The 22,593-nt window shown below is 41.1% G+C and overlaps 1 protein-coding gene across 1 annotated transcript; it reads left to right on the top strand.

Moving 5' to 3' along the window:
• Window positions 312-1,787, top strand: LOC109236717. The gene is made up of 4 exons (XM_019402928.1): window positions 312-539; window positions 597-1,001; window positions 1,121-1,232; window positions 1,348-1,787. Exons 1-4 carry the CDS (start codon window positions 312-314, stop codon window positions 1,785-1,787), a joined length of 1,185 nt encoding a protein of 394 aa, XP_019258473.1.

Genomic DNA, 22,593 nt, shown 5'->3' with positions numbered 1-22,593 from the left:
TAGCAGATTTCGTAGCAAATTTTAGCACGAATTTAATTCCTGAAGAAGAAAAAAAGTTAGAGGTATTTACCAGATCTGATTCGGGGACTTGGATTTTATTTACTGACGGTTCCTTGAATGTTTAAGGAGCGGGCCTAGGTATTGTTTTAATTTTGCCTTCAGGGGAAGTCATAAGACAAGCAATAAAATGTTATCCCATTACTAACAATGAAGCAGAGTACAAAGCTGTGATTGCAGGAGTGGAATTAGCACGAGAACTTGGCATAGAACAGATTGTAATCAAAAGTGACTCGCAGCTAGTAGTTAACCAAATGCAGGGGACTTACATAGCAAGAGAAGCACGAATGCAACAATACCTGGAAAAGGTACGGGAATTGGTCAGACAATTTCAATCATGGAAGGCTGTCCAAATACCCAGGGAGGAGAATGCAGAGGCGGATGCGTTAGCCAATCTCGCGTCTGTTATGGAGATAACAAAGGTAGAGAATGCTATTGTAATACATTTGTTTCATTCGGCACTTGACCAAGACAAGGACGAGGTAAATTTTAATAATTTAACTTGGGATTCGAGGAACGAGTTTGTCAACTTTTTGTAGTATGGAATCTTACCCGAAGACAAGAAGAAGTCACAGATACTTCACCAAAAAGCCACTCGGTATTGTTTAATTCGTGGAAACTTATACCGAAAGATGTTCGGTGGACCTTTAGAATGGTGCGTTGGTCCCTCACAAACAGAATATGTGATGAGGGAAGTACGTGAGGGGAACTACGGCAATCATACTGGGGGAAGATCATTGGTGAAGACTTTAATAAGTGCGGGAAACTATTGGCCAAAAATAGAGGAGAAAGCAGAAAACTTTTTAGCCAAGTGCGATAAATGTCAACGATATGCCAATAACATGCATCGCCCAGCAGAATTGTTACATTCAGTTATCTCACCATGGCTTTTCATGAAGTGGGGCATGGATATCGTAGGTCTGTTACCTCAAGCTAAAGGAAAGGTACGTTTTCTATTAGTTTTAACGGATGGGTAGAAGCAGGAGCTTTCAAATAGGTGCGAGAAAAAGAAGTCAGGGGCTTTATTTGGCAAAACATTATCTGGCATTTTGGATTTCCAAAGGAAATCGTGTGTGACAATGGCCCACAATTCGTAGGCACTAAAATCACAGAGTTCTTTCAAAGTTGGCAGATTAAATGGATTACATCTGCGCCTTACCATCTCGTAGACAATGGCATGCTGAGTCAACAAACAAAGTTATTATTAATAATTTGAAGAAAAGGTTAGAAGAATCAAAATGCAAGTGGTCAAAAGTGTACCAGGAGTATTATGGGCTTATTGAACAACAGCAAAAACAAGTACAGGTGAGACTCCATTTTCACTCGTCTATGGCACTGAAACTCTAATTCCAGTAGAAATAGGTGAACCAAGTACGAGATACACACATGCTACTGAGGAATCAAATGAAGAAGAAATGCCAACGAATCTAGATTTGTTAGTAGAAAGGAGAGAAGCAGTGCTAATAAGGATGGCGGCTCAAAAACAGATGATTGGGCAATATTACAACAGGAAAGCAAATCTAAGGTACTTCAAGATTGGGGTCTTCGTCCTCAAAAAGGTGTTTCGATCAACGAAAACGGCTAATGCGGGAAAGTTAAGTCCAAATTGGGAAGGACCTTATATGGTTCGAGGCATCGCTGGAAAGGGAGCATATGAGTTGGAGACCATGGATGGCAGCATACTACCATCGAATTGTAACGTTGTTCATTTGAAGAAGTATTATTTTTAGACAAAGGAAGTACCCATGGTCAGGTATCACTCAGATATAATTTTATTTTGTTTTTTTTAATTTTACTAACAATTTTAGATGATACGCGAAATGCTAGTCCGTACCAAATGATGATATTAGACTGAAAGACACGTTGAATACTGAATTATTCTCGGTCTAGGTTACAACCTTTCTGATGGAAAAAAAGTTTAGGCAGTCATCATCTATACATATATCTTCGAGTCCCGTGTGTATTTTTCTTTTCAAGGAATGGACCAAAAAGAAGGAGCAATCCAAAGTTCAAGATTTCATACTTCAAAACTCTTACACTGGGGGGACTATACATATAGACAAAGAAGCAAAAGAGCCAAAAATCAAGCTTGAATCAAAAACCTTGAAGCAACCTTGAGAAGGTGTGAACTCGCAAGAAGGATACAAGATACGTTCAAAGTTCCCACGAGTTTTTAGGCTAAGGCCAAAATTTAGTCACGGGATAATAAACCTGATTTTGTATCTCAAAATTTGCTACAAAGAAAGAAGTTGTGAAAGTATTGTACGAATAATAGAGAAAATCATATACGAAATTTATTTGAAAGTTCAAAGCATGAAACTTCCTCAAATTGTTTCCTTTTTGTCTATTTCGTCTTTCATATATTTACACCAATATGAAGATGAGACGTCATCTTCATCAGTGTCTCTTATATAAAAGGGCCCTCTTTTATAAAAACTCGTGTTTATCAAAATTACGGATTATTAAAGCATTTTAAAATGCAAGCTCAAATATCAAAGAGCAAAATAAAAGCTCAAATCAAAGAGCAAAATAAACGGTAAAAGTAAGTGAAACACATATATTAAACTTTGGGGAAAACAGAGGTACTTGTTTGTAAACCCCCAAAAAAGATGGGGGTAACCAAAAAACAACCTTCCAAAAAAAACAACAAACTTCCCAAAAGTTGAACAAACATGAAAGCAAGAAACAACTAAGGGGCAACATCTACGGGAGTTTCATCAATGGGAGAAGAAGGATTAACTTGAGAAAAAGAGGCTTGAACATCAGCTTCTTCAGGAACAAGTCCATTTCCATCACACTCGGGACCTTCGTCTTCAGGTGAAGAAAAACTTTGACGTTGCTGAGTTTTATCAATTGCTTCTTTAGCTTTAACAATCTCAGAATTAAGGTCAAAACCCTCCTAGTTGGCTTCCATTAGAGTCTCAAGGCGAGTGTTTAAAAAAGCCCAGCTCACATCCAGTGACAGTTTGTCCTCAAGAATCTCATAGTCCTTCTCCCACTGGTCAATTTCAGCTCTCAGCTCTTCTTTTCTTGCTTCAGAGGCATCATAAGTTGTCTTCAAGGAGCGAGAGAACTTTTCAAGAACTGAATCTTATCAGTAGAGGCACGGAGATCTTCTTGAGCTTGAGTAAGTGTTTGAACCAATTCTCCCGCATAAATCTCTTTTTGATTAAGTAGTTCCCTCAAACCCCTTATCTCTTCAGTTGCCTAGGAAAGTTGTTCACCAAAAGAGGACTCAAGTATATCCTTGTCCTTTCCAACTTGGATAGAAGAAGCCTTTCAACTGCTAATTCAGCAGTAACCACCTTCATTTGTTGCTCCAAAGCACTCTTTTCTTCCGCCAGAACTTCTTTCTCCAGTTGTAGACCTTCGAATTGTCCCTTCCAGTTGTCAGCCTCTGTGCGAAAGTTTACAACTTGTTGCTCCGCTTGAGAAATTCTTTTCATAAGCACTGTGCCAATCAAGTTGATCTTCAAAAAATAAGGAAGATTTATGAATAAGAAAGAGAAAAGAAAGGAAGTATAATTAAGACTGTACCTTTAAAGAAGAATGAATGATATCATTCATCCAAGTCAGTGAGCTAGGGCTTTCTAACTTCTTCTTCTCTACGGGGCCAATCAAGGGCTTTAATCACACATCAACTTGACCCGATTTCTTTAGTAAACTCCTACCTTCAGGAACCTCAACAACAACTCTTTTCATTGTCATCCAGCTGCTAGAGGGTCCAGTCTCTGCAATGGAAGCAACCACGGGAATAGCAGACGAAGTGGAGGCAGCCACGGGAGAACAGTAGGAGAAGCAACAGGTAAAGACACGGGAGGGGTAATGGAAACCGAAACTGGAAGGGTAGCAAGAGGAAATTCCTCGGAAATAGACCAAGAAGTTTCATCACCCTCGAAGCCATGAGCAAACAATCTATCAACAGAACCTGGGGGAGGGTCAACAACATCATCATCAGAAACCACTAAAGGAGCACTCTCTGGCTCATCCAAGAGTCTAAAAGGGACTGAACTTGTTGGAGGGTCATGAGAAGGAGTAGCTTCATCATCAGAAATTATGCGTTTCCTGACTCGTGGTCTTCACACTAAAGAACCCTCATCTGTCTCTTCTTCACCCTCAGAGCCACGGGCTCCATCAGTTTTCCTTTTAGAAGAAGAAGTACATAAAATTCTTTCCTAAAAAGACTCACAGAAAATGAGGGAACAGACGCGGGACTAAATCCTCCAATGGGAAACCCTAATAAATAAAAGGGGGAAAGATGGGAAAATCTTGAATAAACAAGGGAGGAAAAGGAAGAAACAATAAAGGAAAAAATTACCGTGCATATTCACTTTCCCACCAAATTTTTGAGCAAGGTATTTCCAGGACCTCTTCTCCATAGGTGCAGTTGTCAACATCTTTAATACCTCAGCACGGAAGTTGGGAATTTCATCAAAAACTTCCATGGATGTTGAAATGTTGGGTATTTGATTATAATTAAACCTTTTGAGATATTTCAAAAATAAAAGAGAAAAAGCTTACGTGCAAATTCTATTTCTCCGGGAAAGGCATGTTTTCTTCGCCCACTAATCCACTAGTAAGAGTAGCAACAAAACGAGCATACCAGCCACGATCCCGATCATCTTCCGGACTAACCAAAACTCTCTTACTTCTAGCCACGAGAGTAAAGACACCTTCACGAAATAGCTTTGGGGAGTACAAGTGAAGCAAGTGCTGAAAAGTAAAAGGTACGGAAACCAGTTCTGCTAAATAACGAAGGCATACAACAGACCTCCATACTATGGGGCCAATCTGGCCAAGACACACGTTGAAATAGCGGCAGAATTCAAGGATTACTGGATCTATACGGGGTTTGAACCCTAAAGTGAAGGGGTAGGTGTAAACAAAAGAAAAACCAGCATGGTAGGAAGTAATTCTCTGGTTGGCACCTGGAACTAAAACAGGGAATCTTGTTTCCAGTAACAGTCTCTTAGAATGAGGGAAAGAAGACCCAGTATTAATCAAACTCGGGTAAAGGTCAGCAGGATTGAGGGAGGCCATGGAAGAAACTTGGTTTATTATGGTTTCACGATCAGTTGCAAAAGAAAATTCTTGAGGAACAATCTCTGCAACTGTGGGTTCACGCATAGGATCAGTTGAGTCTCTATTTCTAGAAGAAGATCTAGGGGTTAAAGGAGCCCTAGGCCTAGAGGAAGATGGCTTAGAAGCACTACTCTGAGAAGAGGAACCACGGTTGGATATTGAACCAAGACTACGAAGCCTACCACCCCTCCTACTTCTAGTGGGAGCATTAGAAGGAACAAACTCGTCAACAATCACAACCTTACGGGGATCTGGGGAAGACATGATTGTTCAAAGAGATACAGAAGAAAGACACAGAAAAATGTAGAGAAAGAAGAAGGTGATGGAAGAGGAATGACTTCAAGAAATCAAAAAAGTATGGAGTATTTATAAGAAGACACGACTATTGTTAAAGTTGATCATAATGAAGTGTCATAATAGAACCGTCACTTCCTGACTGACGGGGCCGTAGAAAAACCCTTAAAAGCGCTGAGAAACTATAGAACCAATAGATTGAAGCCACGTGGCATGAGCATTAAATAGATGTGATGTACATCACATCGGTTCTGAAGAGGACATGATTATATCCGAAAAACGGTGGCAGAAGTTCCTGCCATAAAATCTTTCCACTTCCTGAATATTCAGTAGAGAATATTCAGAAAGCGGGGGGACTATCTGTAATGATGGGAAAAGGGCGTTACACGTGGAATCTTAGTCTGCTGACGAAGCGTGACACGTGGATCAGTAATATAGCGAGAAGTGGCGTCCTCAATTAATAGTATTAATTGAGAGTGGAAGGCACGGGAGAAACACCCACGGGACAGTGCAAAGAAGAGAACTGGGCCTAACAGTTGCCAAAGAAAAGGCGTGGACGAAATGAACAAGGATCAAAAAGAAGGGAAGATACATGAACCGGAAGTAAATAATGAAGGGGAATTGAAATAGTTATAGGGTATTTATAGAAATAAATACGCAGTTACGGCTATCTGTGATAATGGGCAATCAATACAATGAATGCTCATAATAAACCAAAATTATGTGAGAAAACTGTTATGATTGTACACTCCTATATAAGGATACAAAATTTTATTTGTAAGGACGGATCCCAAGTACTATTGAAATATATTCTTTACTTCTCTGCTTTCTCGAATTTCTCAGCCTTGATTTTATAATTTGACCATCAATTTATTCCTTATTTCTTTTAATAAATTTTCTCTGCCATTCTAATTATTTTTCTTAAATATCATTGTGAAAGGGAAGTAAAACCTGGTTATCAGTAACCCGTTTTCTTTTAAATATAGACTTTGATCGAGAAATCTATTTTTTGGTTAAACAATAAGGATACTAATTTCAGAATAAAATATGAGATTATATTTATTCAATATTTGATTATGGGTATTTAGGATAAAATATTTACCAAAATGTTGGGATTAGCCATCCCTAGCTAATCTCATGTGATATCCAAACCAATAGGATATTCTTGTCTATCCCACATATGAACCAAATAATAACTCCTAAGTTGTTTGGTTCAGTTTTGAGATATCCCATGAGATTATAATTCTAGAATATCCGATGGGATTATCTATCCCACCTCCTACATAGTATAATATCACTACTTGTTTGGCTTAGCTGATAAGCATTAAGGCTGAAAAGCACTTTTAAATGTTGAAACTGATTTAATAAATAAACAATTACGTGTTTGGATAAAAGTGCTGAAATTAATAATAAGCAATTGAAGTATTTGACGTAAGAGGCTGATAAGCACTTTTTTCTATTAAAGGACTTATATGCCCTTCAAGTTGTTTACACTAACAAAGACATGATTATAATATATTTTATCTCTTCATTTTTTTAAATTCAATCTTTACAAATAAGATTATTGTTAATAAATTATTTTTTCATAAGCTTAAATAAAATAGTAGATAATTTTGATGATCAATGCTGAAAATTAGATATCAAATATATAAAAAGATAGTTTAAAAATAACAGCAAAGTAGTTTAAAAGGAACGAGAAAAAAAAAAGAGAAGTCCAAAGAAAAGTTGCAAAATATACCACCATACAAGCTTATAACAATACGCAAGAGATTTTGACAAAATAAAGAGAATTTATTCAACCAAATATTGTCAAGAAGACTTTGCTTATTTGTTGTTGACGCTGAAGAGGGGTAAACGAAGTTAGAAGTGTGGAAGGATAGGTGAGGGAGTCAAATCATAGGGAGGGTCAGGCGTTTCGTTTTTGAAAAAAGTACTTCATGAATTAAAAAAAAACTATTAGGGATGAAATTGTAAAATTGTTGGTCAAACCAAAAGTGCTTAGAAGCTAAAAAAGTAATAAGTTGGATGTGACTAACTTATGACTTATAGCGTATTTTGGCTTATAAGCACTAGGCTTATAAGCACTTTTAATACTGCCAAACACGTAAATAAGCTAAAAAGAGTGTAACGACCCGGGTGGTCGTTTTGAGTGTTTTAGCCCTAAGCCCCTAATTAATGCATCTTCTATGCTATATTGTGATTGCGTGACTTACCGGAGTGTTTGGTTTTGGTTTGATGTAAGTTCCGGAGTGAAATGGGACACAAAGTCCCTAAGTTGGAGCTTTAAGTTGACATAGTTGATCATACTTTGACTTTTGTGTAGACGACTCCGGAATGGGGTTTTGACGGTTCCAATAGCTCCGTATGGTAATTCTGTACTTCGGAGTGTGTCCGGATATTGATTTGGGAGTCCGTAGATCGTTTCAGCTTGAATTAGCGAAAGTTGAAAAAGTTGAACGTTTGGAAGTTTGGAAAGTTTGACAGAGATTTAATTTATTGATATCGGGGTCGGATCCCGATTTCGAAAGTTAGAATAGGTCTGTAATGTCAATTGGGGCTGGTATGCGAAATTTGAAGTCAATCGAAGTTGTTTTGGTATGAATCGGCATTAGTTTTGGAATTCGGAAGTTCATAAGTTCCTTAGTCTTGAATCGATGTGTGATTCATGATTCTAGTGTTGTTTGATCTGATTTGATGCTTCGAGCGTGTTCATATGATGTTTTAGGACTTGTTGGTATGTTTGATTGAGAATCCGAAGGCCTCGAATGTAATTCGGATCATGTTCAGCGTATTTCGGAACCTTGAAGATTGCTGAATCTGGTGCTTCTGGTTTCCTTATACGCGATCGCGAGTGGATTAACGCGATCACGAAGAGTAGTTCGGCACTCGAGGAAATTTTCTCTATGCGATCGCGAGAAGAGGTCCGTGATCGCGGAAGGTTGGTTTTCAGTGAATCGTGAACGCATGAAGGAGGTCGCGTTCGCGTAGAAAGATTAGAGGGGGTGCAGGTTCACGCGTTTTTGTTCATCGCGGTCGCGTGGTGTGTTCCGCGATCGTGTAGCTTGATGAGGCAGTGTTTCTCTGTCACGACCCAAACCCCGCTCCGGTCGTGATGGCGCCTCTCGTGAAGACAAGGCCATCCAATAAACCCGTATCGCATTTTCAAAAATAGTCAAAACATTAATAAACAGTTTAAATATGATTTAATGATATAATCAACGGAAGCACAACCCGACACAGCCCAAACCGGGGTGTCACAAGTCACGAGCGTCTATTAGAGTGTAAATCCAACTACAAGGTCTAAAATGTACAAAACTGGAATAATGAACAAAGAGAGAAAAGCAGTGCTGCGAACGCTGGCAGTCACCTCGTTAACTCCTATAACTCTGCCTCTGATCAGCCAAAACCCGCTACCGGGTGAATAAATACCTGCATCTGCACACAAGGTGCAGGGAGTAAAGTGAGTACTCCAACTCAGTGAGTAATAAAGGTAAATAACAACTGAGCAGTAAGAAATCACGTAAAGCAACCAACATGCTGTATAGAAGCAGTGTACAATCCTTTGAGAAAGCAGTGAAGCTGTGAAATCCTTAGAAATATCTTGGCTCAGTTTAAATCTCTTTTGAAAATGATCTTTTCAACAGTTACGAAATGATTTCAAAACAGTTAGTGCCAATAAGCACAGAAGATCCGCCCCTCGGGCACAAATACCCCAGCATAACAGGTAAAAAGGCAATTAAATATGCAAGATGAGCAAAATAAAAGTTCGCCCCTCGGGCAATATCTCAAAACAGTACCACCCCCTCGGGCTCACTCTCAGAACACTCTCAGCCCCTCGGGCTCTCTCTCTCAGAATACTCTCATCCCCTCGGGCTCTCTCTCTCAGATCGCTCTCAGAATAGTATCAGCCCCTCGGGCTCAGTATCAGTCACTCAGCATAGTATCAGCCCCTTGGGCTCACTCTCAGATCATATGGGTACCCGCGCTCACTGTGGGTGTGCAGACTCCTGAGGGGCCCCTTACGGCCCAAGCGCTATATCAATCCACCTCGTGGCATCATCTCTCGGCACTCGACCTCACATCACTCAAGCCACCTCGTGGCATATAAATGTATCTCAGGCCCTCGGCCTTATATCACTTAATGTATCCTCATATATGGCCCTCGGCCGCACTCAGTCAGAAATCATCACAAGCCCCTCGGGCATTAGTAAAATAGTAGTTCTCAGCCCAAAACATCATTTAATATATCATTTAAGCCTCAAAGCTGAGTAAAAGTGGCTGAGTTGTAAAACAGTGGAAAACAGCATGACTGAGTTCAAGTAATAAGTCAAAACAGTGAGGAAACAGTGATAATAATCCCCGAAGGGTTCAAATAGTTGGCACGAAGACCAAATATGGCAATCAGCCCAAATCATGATGATAACAAGTAAGTTTCAGTCAAATACGCGGTAAATTCATCAATCGGGATGGACTAAGTCACAATCTCCAACGGTGCTCTACCCCACGCTCGCTATCTGGCGTGCAAGTCACCTCAGCACAGCACTACGATGTGCAATCTGGGGTTTCAAACCCTCAGAATATCATTTACGATCATTACTCACCTCGAACCGGCGAAATCTCTAGCTCGCGACGCCTTTGCTCCTCAAATCGGCCTCCACGCACGTCGAATCTACCCAAAATCAGAGCGAATACATCACAATATGCTAAGGAAACAAAGCCCAAGCGAAAACAATCAATTACGGGCACAAATCCTGAAATTACCAAAACCCGAGCCCCGGGCCCACTTCTCAAAACTCAGAAATTTTCTCATTATTAGATTCCTTATCTTCCCACGAGTTCATACATATCAAAAGTTCTCAATTCCGACCTCAAATGGTCCTTCAAAAGTCCAATTTCTCAAGCCCCAGTTCTTCAATTTTAGGCTTAGTTTCCGTAAATTTCTTGGTGGATTTCACAATATAATCAAGTTTTAAGACCAAGATTCTTACCTCAAGTCGATTCCTCTTGAATCCCTCTTTCATCTCCTCCAAAAATCTCCAAAAACGAGCAGCCATGGGTGAAAATAGACCCAAAATCACGGACAACGTGACTTAAAAACATTCTGCCCAGCAACTCCAAATCCTTCTTCGCAATGGCGAAGCACAAAAATCCAAGGCTTCAAAAATACTCAATGCGAACGCGATGCTCCCTCCGCGAACGCGATGCTCTTTTTCCCAAACTTACGCGAACGCGGACCAGCCTATGCGAGCGCGGAGAACAAATCCACTGGGTCCTCAAATCCTTATACGCGAACGCGTACACACAACCGCGATCGCGAAGCTTCCACCTCCAAAACTACGCGAACGCGAACCCATCACTGCGAACGCGAAGAGCAAACCTGGGCCAACGAAAAATCCCTCTATGCGATCGCGAGGGACTTCACGCGATCGCGAAGGCCATTTCTTCTGCAATAGCTGAGATGAAAATCTGCAACTCCAAAATGCCAAAAATGGTCCGATTGACCATCCGAAACTCACCCAAGTCCCCCGGGACCTCTACCAAAAACACCAACACGCCCTAAAACCTCATTCAAACTTGTTCCAATCATTAAAATACCTCAAACAACAGCAAATTACTCGAAATTCATTGAATTCGAGCCTAAGTTTTCCAAAAACTTCCGAAATACACTTTCGATCNCACTTTCGATCAAAAACCCGACCAAACAACGTCCGAATGACCTGAAATTTTGCACACACATCACAAATGACATAACGAAGCTACAGCAACTCTCGGAATTCCATTCCGACCCTCGGATCAAAATCTCACCTATCAACCGGAATTCGCCAAAATACTAACCTTGCCAATTCAAGCCAAATCCTTCCACGGATTTCCAAAATGCATCCCGATCGCGCTCCTAAAGTCATAAATCACCTAACGGAGCTAGCCAAATAATAAAAATTCCAATCCGAACTCATATACAATTAAGTCAACTCTTGGTCAAACCTTTCAAATTCAAAGGTTTCAACTGAGACTGTTCTTCCAAATTCATTCCGATTTTCCTGAAAACCAAAACCAACGATCTACATCAGTCATAATGCATTACACGGGGCAAGTCATGCCCGAGAACTGGCGATCAAAGCGCAAAAGCTCAAAACGACCGGTCGGGTCGTTATCCTCCCCCACTTAAACACACGTTCGTCTCGAACGTACTCGAAGTTGTTTTAAAGCCAACCAATAGCTGAATAACCTTGCCATGCATATACCCGGGGGTGATCCCACGTCACCCTATCTCGTATAGGTCCGAATACACGTAGCAGCTGAAATTACACAATCCAATCTAGCCCCTAAATCATGGAACCACATTTCCACTACCGATATCATCCTCAAGACCAAAATCTCACATCTATACTCTGAATAAGCCCGAACCAGCTGTAATAACCCATACTTGCAACCTCAGGTGCAATTACATGATAAATCACATAACTTTAACGCTCGTGGAAATAACTTCTATTCACAGCAACTGTACACAACACCTAAATACCGATAGAAAAACTCTTATCAACTAAGTCTCATTCCAACACTTTCATATACTGCCAACGATCAATGAAACACACAATAAACCATAACCATTTCTCAGATCAACCATTCATGAAGTCGCTTCTCCTCTGGCAATACCATAGCAACTTTCCGAGCCGAACCTCGATCTTACCCTTCCGACATGCTGAAATCGAATCCGTTCGTATCCATTAATGATCCCAACGATCTCCTCTAATCTAACACACCACTCTGGTGACATGACACGTCAATAGAGGCCTAAGCCATAACCAGCATAATATGCGCACCAATATGCCACGGTCCGAACACACTCAAATCATGAAACTGGTTCAAATGAAAGAGTTGTACCACAAGCTCACCAGTACCACCACAACACAAGGCTGAGAACCCGTCTCACATCATAGAATAGAACACATGAATCTACCCCGAAAGGTCATATCTCCACGTAGCCTCGCTACAATGCGCGATCCTATCCAAACACTGCTCCACATGAAACACCTCAAGTCAATATGCTCAAATTCGACAGCCACGCACAATTTGATGTCTGGAACCAAAGCAAGTCATTACACCCACGGTGAAAACAAATAGCATATACCACGCAAACCTGATAGGACTTGACCGATACGCCATTCACCGAGCAACACCCAATTATTTTTCCCGCTCGACTTCCACTATGAGACCCCAAATGAACCGCACCATATGTGCCCATAACCAACAAATCACAACACCTCGCAACACAGAAAGGTAACTCATTGATCTCACCAGATTATTAATAAGCTCAATAACAGTCGAATCAACACATCCCTCAACAATACAATTCGGAGCCAGCCAAGCCAACTCAAGATAGAACACTCACCCACACTGGCCTACCAACGCACTCCTTATCAAGGAACCCTGAAGCTGCTCCTTCCACCTCTATAACCCTGCCGGTGCCATACGATACGGTGCAAGGCACCAAATCAATACCGAAATCAACAACCTTGCCCAGCCACAAAAAACACACCCGAAAAGTCCCTCACCACCGGAACTGAATCAATATGAGGAGCCTTAGCACTGACGCTCATCACAAGAGCCCAAATAAGAAAGACAAATCCTTCCCGGCCGTCCGCTGTGTCTTTGAAATATAAACCACTCTGCTGGAACATGATCCGACGCACCTCGCCACTCAACCCGTGGCATTTCCGGCATGGCCCATAGCGCAATAGTCCAGAATAACCCAACACTAAGACAACTAGTCTACACCCCAATATCATATCCAAAATCTAACATACCAAGCAAAGAAAGATCCACTCGGGCCTCCAAATCCCGGTAGTTGCTAAATAGTGCCGATACACACGATCTACAACCACATCATAGCCTGTATATGAGAACTTCCGTCTCCACATCCACACGGCACATGAATCATCATATCCGATCCCAATTTCGCCGTCCAAACACATGCACAACTTTAATACCCAATCATTCCATGATAGATACTCTAAAATTTCCCTGTGCCACCAAGCAAACCCGAATACCACCAGTCGACCCAACAACAAAGTGTCGCAATACTACCGAAGTATAATCAGTTTAATCACATTACATTTTTTCTGAGACATTTACTCCCGTCAAATCACTTCCAATTAGAAGTACCATTTCCTTGATTATCTGAGGCTACCCGTTGCCTAAGAGTTTTATGAACTTCCTTTCAGAACTAAACTGTAACCTAGCACACACCAGTCTCGGTCCTCCACAACATACCGCATATACCATACCATCCAAGGATAACATAAAAACTTTTATCTCCCTTCCGAGCCACAGACATCTACGCACTCAACTAGTCAAGAACTTCCATTGATCCCATCTAGAAGAAAATCATTACACATCACATGCCTCTCACATTCGTAGAAAATGCACTTCTCCAACCATGGTAGAAATCAAGAAGAACTCTCCCAATTCCGTTTGCACAAATTAAACTACCAGGACTGAATCCTTCTATCTAGACCAAGCTAAGCAAGTCTCAAAACCCAAGAGCATTGCTGCAAAATACCTGTAAGAATCCCATTAGCTCGAACACATACAAAAAATTAATCATACCCTTACCATACCGATTCGGTCTACTACCAAGCTACCCCATCTATCTAAATTTCCTTCTGATTCATCTTCAACTTGATATTGCCTTTTTGCTGTAGCACCACAATTCCTCAACTCAGACTTACCACATGGAACCAAGCATAAAGCCACACCGTCTAAGGCTCATAAGTCCTTGAATACTTTCTTAAACATTCCTAAAAGTACCACATTCCAAAATACTTTACTCTGAAGAACTTCCTGCGAATTTAAATCCATTACCTTTACCTTCCTGGTACTGATACATAGAATCCCATAATTAACATAGGAATACCACAAGTCTTGACCTCTCCCAATGGACACTCAGTTTCTAATCACATATACAACTTTAAGATACCCAATTGTTACATGTAGAATCTTGAACACATTAGAACCATTCTCGAGAGTCATTTACTCTATTTAAACTGCAATTAGCCTGATCAAACGAACAGAACCACCCGTCATTAGCATTCTGATACCGCAAGATGTAGCCTCATCTCAATACAACCAAGCAACCTCCTGCTCTATGCACCGAGCATCCTTTACCAACGACAACTTAAGACATCCCATGATTCTCTTACCCTATGAAGCATAATATGACCTTTGCCAAAATTCATCCTTTACTCGAACCATCCTCGGTCTCTACCTCCGCTAGCCATAACTGATTCGCTCGCACGCCTCAAACTGGAACCAACATAGCACCTAACCGTGCAACCAACTACTCACAGCAGACTCCCCCACTTGGTTCGGAGCCATAAATCATAATACACTCGATAACTCATAACACTTATACTCTATTGATGCCACAATACCATAGTGAGATTAGACTCAAATCCTTTGTAAGCTTGTGTAAACACATATCATCTAGTACTTTAAATATTCGGCAAATCTCGCACCCATTCTCGCAACAGTTAAGCCCACTCTCTTAAGAGACCCAAAATTTCAAATTTTAACACGTACTTTTCACTTGCACATGAGATCTTCTAATATACACATAAGGATCACACCACTTCAGAACACCCCGCAGGAGATAACCCACCTGCTTCGCCTCAATATAACATTTCTGTATACCTTCCACCGTCATACACATTACATAGTTACTTAATCTTCCTGAGTCTGAACTCGTACCACAACATAAATTTACTTCACTCTCAATTGGGAAACATGAAAAGAGTCTTCACACACCCATAACTCGGGGCTATACCTCGAATCAAGATGGAATTCAAGCACCTAATAGTTCTTCTATCCTCAAGCAGACCCTTCTCGTCGCTTCCAAATCATATGGATACATCTCGCAGTACTAACATACTCATAACACAATCATCCAGCTGTCACTTCCACTAATAGGGACACTACCGAACATAAAAGTTCAAAAACACTTGCTCACACAATCAGCACCTCGGTGCTCAAGATATAGGCAAAAATCCGGCCTCAAGTCCTCCAGACTGGCCCAACATCAACTCACAGGGGTCACATCTCGCCACTCGATCAGGGGTTCACAAGCCATCGATACACATCTGATACTGAGCGCTCATGTGCACATACGAACGCGTGGAAGGAATTTCAAGAGTTACTTTTCACGCTGAATCAAGGACGCACGATAAGAATTCAAGAATGCGAAGTTTTCCTAAAGATTATGCAGCCTCTCGAGGATAAATACAAACGTCTTCGTACCGATCCGCGAGACTCTACTAAACCCGCTCATGACTCGTGAGACCTAGTAACCTAGGCTCTGATACCAACTTGTCATGACCCAAACCCCGCTCCGGTCGTGATGGCGCCTCTCGTGAAGACAAGGCCAGCCAACAAACCCATATCACCTTTTCAAAAATAGTCATAACATTAATAAACAGTTTAGATATGATTTAATGATATAATCAACGGAAGCACAACCCGACACAGCCCAAACCGGGGTGTCACAAGTCACGAGCGTCTATTAGAGTGTAAATCCAACTACAAGGTCTAAAATGTACAAAACTGGAATAATGAACAAAGAGAGAAAAGCGGTGCTGCGAACGCTGGCAGTCACCTCGTTAACTCCTATAACTCTGCCTCTGATCAGCCAAAACCCACTATCGGGTGAATAAATACCTGCATCTGCACACGAAGTGCAGGGAGTAAAGTGAGTACTCCAACTCAGTGAGTAACAAAGGTAAATAAGAACTTAGCAGTAAGAAATCACGTAAAGCAACCAACATGTTGTATAGAAGCAGTGTACAATCCTTTGAGAAAGCAGTGAAGCTGTGAAATCCTTAGAAATATCTTGGCTTAGTTTAAATCTCTTTTGAAAATGATCTTTTCAACAGTTACGAAATGATTTCAAAACAGTTAGTGCCAATAAGCACAGAAGATCCGCCCTTCGGGCACAAATACCACAGCATAACAGGTAAAAAGGCAAGTAAATATGCAAGATGAGCAAAATAAAAGTTTGCCCATCGGGCAATATCTCAAAACAGTACCAGACCCTCGGGCTCACTCTCAGAACACTCTCAGCCCCTCGAGCTCTCTCTCTCAGAACACTCTCAGCCCCTCGGGCTCTCTCTCTCAGATCGCTCTCAGAATAGTATCAGCCCCTCGGGCTCAGTATCAGTCACTCAGCATAGTATCAACCCCTCGGGCTCACTCTTAGATCATATAGGTACCCGTGCTCACTGTGGGTGTGCAGACTCGGAGGGGCCCCTTACGGCCCAAGCGCTATATCAAGCCACCTCGTGGCATCATCTCTCAGCACTCAGCCTCACATCACTCAAGCCACCTCGTGGCATATAAATGTATCTCAGGCCCTCGGCCTCATATCACTCAGTGTATCCTCACATATGGCCCTCGGCCGCACTCAGTCAGAAAATCATCACAAGCCCCTCGGGCAGTAGTAAAACAATAGTTCTCAGCCCAAAACATCATTTAAAATATTATTTAAGTCTCAAAGCTGAGTAAAAGTGGCTGAGTTGTAAAACAGTGGAAAACAACATGACTGAGCTCAAGTAATAAGTCAAAACAGTGAGGAAACAGTGATAATAATCCCCGAAGGGTTCAAATAGTTGGCACGAAGCCCAAATATGGCAATCAGCCCAAATCATGATGATAATAAGTAAGTTTCGGTCAAATACGCGGTAAATTCATCAATCAGGACGGACTAAGTCACAATCCCCAACGGTGCTCTACCCCACGCTCGCTATCCGGCATGCAAGTCACCTCAACACAGCACTACGATGTGCAATCCGGGGTTTCAAACCCTCAGAATATCATTTACGATCATTACTCACATCGAACCGGCGAAATCTCTAGCTCGCGACGCCTTTGCTCCTCAAATCGTTCTCCACGCGCGTCGAATCTACCCAAAATCAGAGCGAATACATCACAATATGCTAAGGAAACAAAGCCCAAGAGAAAACAATCAATTACGGGCACAAATCCCGAAATTACCAAAACCCGAGCCCCGGGCCCACTTCTCGAAACTCAGAAATTTTCACATCATTAGATTGCTTATCTTCCCACGAGTTCATACATATCAAAAGTTCTCAATTCCGACCTCAAATGGTCTTCAAATCCCAATTTCAAAGTCCAATTTCTCAAGCCCTAGCTCTTCAATTTTAGGCTTAGTTTCCATGAATTTCTAGGTGGATTTCACAATATAATCAAGTTTTAAGACCAAGATTCTTACCTCAAGTCGATTCCTCTTGAATCCCTCTTTCATCTCCTCCAAAAATCTCCAAAAACGAGCAGCCATGGGTGAAAATAGACCCAAAATCGCGGACAAGGTGACTTAAAAACATTCTGCCCAGCAACTCCAAATCCTTCTTCGCGATCGCGACCAAGACCACGCGATCGCGAAGCACAAAAATCCAAGGCTTCAAAAATACTCAATGCGAACGCGATGCTCCCTCCGCGAACGCGATGCTCTTTTTCCCAAACTTACGCGAACGCGGACCAGCCTATGCGAGCGCGGAGAACAAATCCACTGGGTCCCCAAATCCTTATACGCGAACGCGTACACACAACCGCGATCGCGAAGCTTCCACCTCCAAAACTACGCGAACGCGAACCCATCACTGCGAACGCGAAGAGCAAACCTGGGCCAACAAAAAATCCCTCTACGCGATCGCGAGGGACTTCACGCGATCGCGAAGGCCATTTCTTCTGCAACAGCTGAGATGAAAATCTGCAACTCCAAAATGCCAAAAATGGTCCGATTGACCATCCGAAACTCACCCGAGGCCCCCGGGACCTCAACCAAAAACACCAACACGCCCTAAAACCTCATTCAAACTTTTTCCAATCATTAAAACACCTCAAACAACATCAAATTACTCGAAATTCATCGAATTCGAGCCTAAGTTTTCCAAAAACTTTCGAAATACACTTTCGATCAAAAACCCGACCAAACAACGTCTGAATGACCTGAAATTTTGCACACACATCACAAATGACATAACGAAGCTACAACAACTCTCGGAATTCCATTCCGACCCTCGGATCAAAATCTCACCTATCAACCGGAATTTGCCAAAATACTAACCTTGCCAATTCAAGCCAAATCCTTCCACGGATTTCCAAAATGCATCCCGATCGCGCTCCTAAGTCATAAATCATCTAACGGAACTAGCCAAATCATAAAAATTCCAATCCGAACTCATATACAATTAAGTCAACTCTTGGTCAAACCTTTCAAATTCAAAGGTTTCAACTGAGACTGTTCTTCCAAATTCATTCCGATTTTCCTGAAAACCAAAACCAACGATCTACATCAGTCATAATGCATTACACGGGGCAAGTCATGCCCGAGAACTGGCGATCAAAGCGCAAAAGCTCAAAATGACCGGTCGGGTCGTTACATTCTCGCTCGCGTGTGGTTTTCCGCGATCGCAGAGTGTTAATTTAGGGCAGCAGCATTTGCGAACTCGAGGCATATTTCGCGTTTGGAAAGAAGAAATCACTGAGCAGCAGACTTGAATTTCAAAACGATGGTTCTGTGTCATATTTCATAAACTGAACTTAGAGAACTCGATGTGAGGCGAATTTTTGGGAGATTTTCAGAGATATTATTGGGGTAAGAACTCCTAACTCGATTTTGGTTAAACTACACGAATCTATTGTTGTTTTTATCATCTAATTAGGGATTTGAGTTTGAATTTTGGGGGAAAATGGTAGAAACTTCCTAGACTGAAGTTTTGGGTTTTGAAAGGCGATTTGAGGTCGAATTTGAGTAATTCTTGTATGGTTGGACTCGTTATCGAATGGGAGTTCGGATTTTGTAACTTTGGTCGGGTCCTAAGACACGAGCCTGAATTGACTTTTTGAGTTGACTTTTTATTCCTTTGCAAAGATCGCAACTTTATTATTCGAATTAGCTTCCTATAGTTTATATTTATGGTATGAAGTTGTTTTGGCTAGGTTCGAGACGTTAGGAGTTGGATAATCGAGGAAAAAGGCCTACTAGTGAATTGAGTTAGAGTGATTTGAGTTAAGTGGCTTGCATAACCTTGTGCGGGGAAATTACCCATTAGGAGTGGTGTTGTTTGTGATAATTGTGATGTGTGAAAGCCGTGAACGCAAGGTGACGAGTGTGTACACGGGCTAAATGTGAAAATCACCGATTTTAGCTATGTAGATTCTTTTCATACCTTAATTGAGTTATCTTAACATGTTATATTCATCACTATTAGTCTATTTTCACATGTCTACTTGTCTTACTCTCTTACATGCTTACATGCTTACATGTTTAGTTGAAGTTATTGTTCCTTTATTTCGTATTCGTTACTTAATTGTTGAACTCTTTACTTGAAGTTGTTAAATCGTAGAATACATTGTTGATAAAATTGGTATTGAGATATAAAGGTCGTGATTCACATTGAGTCAAAGTGATTAGTTGTGAAACCATTCTGTTGAGTTGTTTATTCCGGTTGTTATTGTTGAGACTTTTGTGTACATTGTGGTTCAACCATGAGCTCTTTACTGTAAAAATATTGTTATTGTTTGGTTTCTCTAGCAAGTTGTGACATTGGGCACTTGAGGTGCAATTTGTGATATGTTGTGATATTGATATGCATGCGGTGGTACAAGGTTTGGGGATTGAAGCGCATGCGGTGAGATAAGGTGGGCTTGATACGCGTGGCTAGTAGGGGAATTACTAGAAGTCATGCGGTGTGATAAGATGGGCTAAAACGCGGGATGCTATTTCAGGAAAATGATTTTCAAAACTAAATGTAAAGGCTCCTGCGGTGATATAAGGAAAGATGTGAACTATTCTTGTGATTTGAGACTACGAAGCGGTACCTCGGAGTGAGTCTTATCGGCATTTCCCATTTTTGCACTTATTTTTGGTTGTTGTTTCCTTAGCATATTATTAATTGTCTTTCTCCGTGTTGCACTAATTGCTTTAGTTACATGTAGTTAACCTTATTGTGCTATTTTTATTTCAATTTTATTACTGTCATAATTACACTGCCTTACACTTGTTCAGTCTTTTATTTATTCCGGTAGGGCTTTGACCTGAACTCGTCACTACTCTACCGAGGTTAGGCATGCCACTTACTGGGTACCTTTGTGGTGTACTCATGCTACACTTCTGCACATCTTTTTGGGCAGATCCAGGTAACTCCTACCTGTCACGACCCAAAATTCACTAAGGGTCGTGACGGCACCAGACACCACTGTCAGGCAAGCCAACGCCAAATAACTAGTAATCTCTCATTTTAAATATTTCTGAAATCATTTCTTTTATACAATAAACAATAAATAATAAATTTCACTGAATGAACAGTGATACCTTTAACAATCCTAAAAATACCGAATAATACCATGGACATCCCAGAACCCGGTGTCAAAAGTGCATGAGCAATTTCTAGGAAATAATGTAACACAATAACTGACCGAAAAACAAGTTGGACAGTAGAAAGAAAATACAATACAATACTCTGAAGGAGACTCGGCTGGGTGCGGATCATCTCGACCTAAGTCCCCGTATCAACCATGTCGTCGCGCCAAACCAGGACACTAAACGTACATGCGCCTGTGCAACAAAATGCACAGCAAGTGTAGCATGAGTACGAAAACAATGTGTACTCAGTAAGTATCACGTCTAATCTCGAAGAAGTAGAGGCAAGAGGTCGACTTCGACACTTACTAGTGGTCCAATAATAATATACCAATAATATAGTAAATCAATGATTTTTATAAACATGGCTGTAACTCAATAAAATGAAGCAAGTAAACAATTCTTTTATTTAGGAAATTTCCAAAATTTCTTTTTATCGTTTATACATTTATTCTCAATCGGGGGAAGCAATATCATCATTTATAAATATCAAACAAGCAATACAATCATGCACAAATCATGCCAAGGACGTACGGCCCGATCCAACAATATTTAAATTGTGCACTGCCAGAGGGTCGAATGGCGCGAACCATAGATGCATCTATTACCCCGCTCGCGAATCATACGGGCGACACAGATACTCGTAGATACACACATTCAAACAGTTGATTAAGAATTCATCAGACAACATTTATCCAAGGAAAAGTCATTTCTCTTTTAACGTTTAAGAAAACGAAGTTTAACTATTTTTAGAAATTCATTTACTAATTCGATATAATTTAAGCAATTTAAATTGTCAACCAGGTTACAAATATTTCAAGTATAGCATGCTTTTGGGTCCTAGGCTACCCGGACATAAGCACAATAGTAGCTCCGCACGAACTCTCGTCACCTCGTGCGTACGTAGCCCCCACAAATAGACGCACATAACCAATTATTTCACATATAGGGACAATTCCCTCTTACAAGGTTAGAAAGGAAACTCACCTCGCTCCGAAGCCTATATCCCAGTTCAAGAACGCGCCCAAACCTCCAAATGGGAGCCGAACGATCCAAAAAACTATTCAAATGGGGTAAGAACTAGTCAATACATGCTCAAGAGTTCATATTTTAATTATTAAACTAATTCCCCGACCCTAAATGCAAGGTTCCTAAAATTCATCCCCGGGCCCACGTGCTCGGAGTCCGAAAATATTTGAAGAAAGTTGTTGCCCATAACCTAAGGATCAAGAATATATGATTTCTACTAAATTCTATAACAAATTTTGTTGTTAAATCTCATTTTTGTCAAAACCTTAGGTTCACACCTAAACCCTTGATTTTCCCTAATTTTTACATGTTAATCTACCCTTAATCTATGTATTTAACTCATGTTGTGTAGAAATTACTTACCTCAAAGTGCTAGATGAAAACCCTCGTCCAAAAGCTCCAAAAATCGCCTAAGAGGATGAAGTGAAATGAAATAATGGCCTAAATCCCACATTAAAAGAGTTGGACACAGCCCTCTGGTGTCGCATTGGCGACACCAGGTTCGCAAATGCGACAAAAGCCTCGCAAATGTGAAGCTGGGCTCAGTTGTTGGGATCGCAAATGCGACCACAGAGTCGCAAATGCGACGTCTGCTGGGATCGCAAATGCGAACACTGCGTGGAACGGGCTTCATCGCAAATGCGAGGTTCGCATTTGCTAAACCTGCAACTGGTGCCAAGAACACCAGAAAATCTGGT

The sequence above is a fragment of the Nicotiana attenuata genome, chromosome 1, assembly GCF_001879085.1.
Source record: "Nicotiana attenuata strain UT chromosome 1, NIATTr2, whole genome shotgun sequence".
NCBI lineage: Eukaryota > Viridiplantae > Streptophyta > Magnoliopsida > Solanales > Solanaceae > Nicotiana > Nicotiana attenuata.
Note: the sequence above shows the minus strand (reverse complement) of the source record. Positions and strands in the feature narration are given on the sequence as shown.

Excerpts from the sequence above, each read along its gene's own strand:
- LOC109236717 (XM_019402928.1), top strand. The coding sequence starts at position 312 with ATGCAGGGGACTTACATAGCAAGAGAAGCACGAATGCAACAATACCTG. Across the intron at positions 1,002-1,120 it reads TACCTCAAGCTAAAGGAAAG|GAAATCGTGTGTGACAATGG; the intron begins GTACGTTTTCTA and ends GGATTTCCAAAG. Across the intron at positions 1,233-1,347 it reads TTACCATCTCGTAGACAATG|CAAAAACAAGTACAGGTGAG; the intron begins GCATGCTGAGTC and ends ATTGAACAACAG.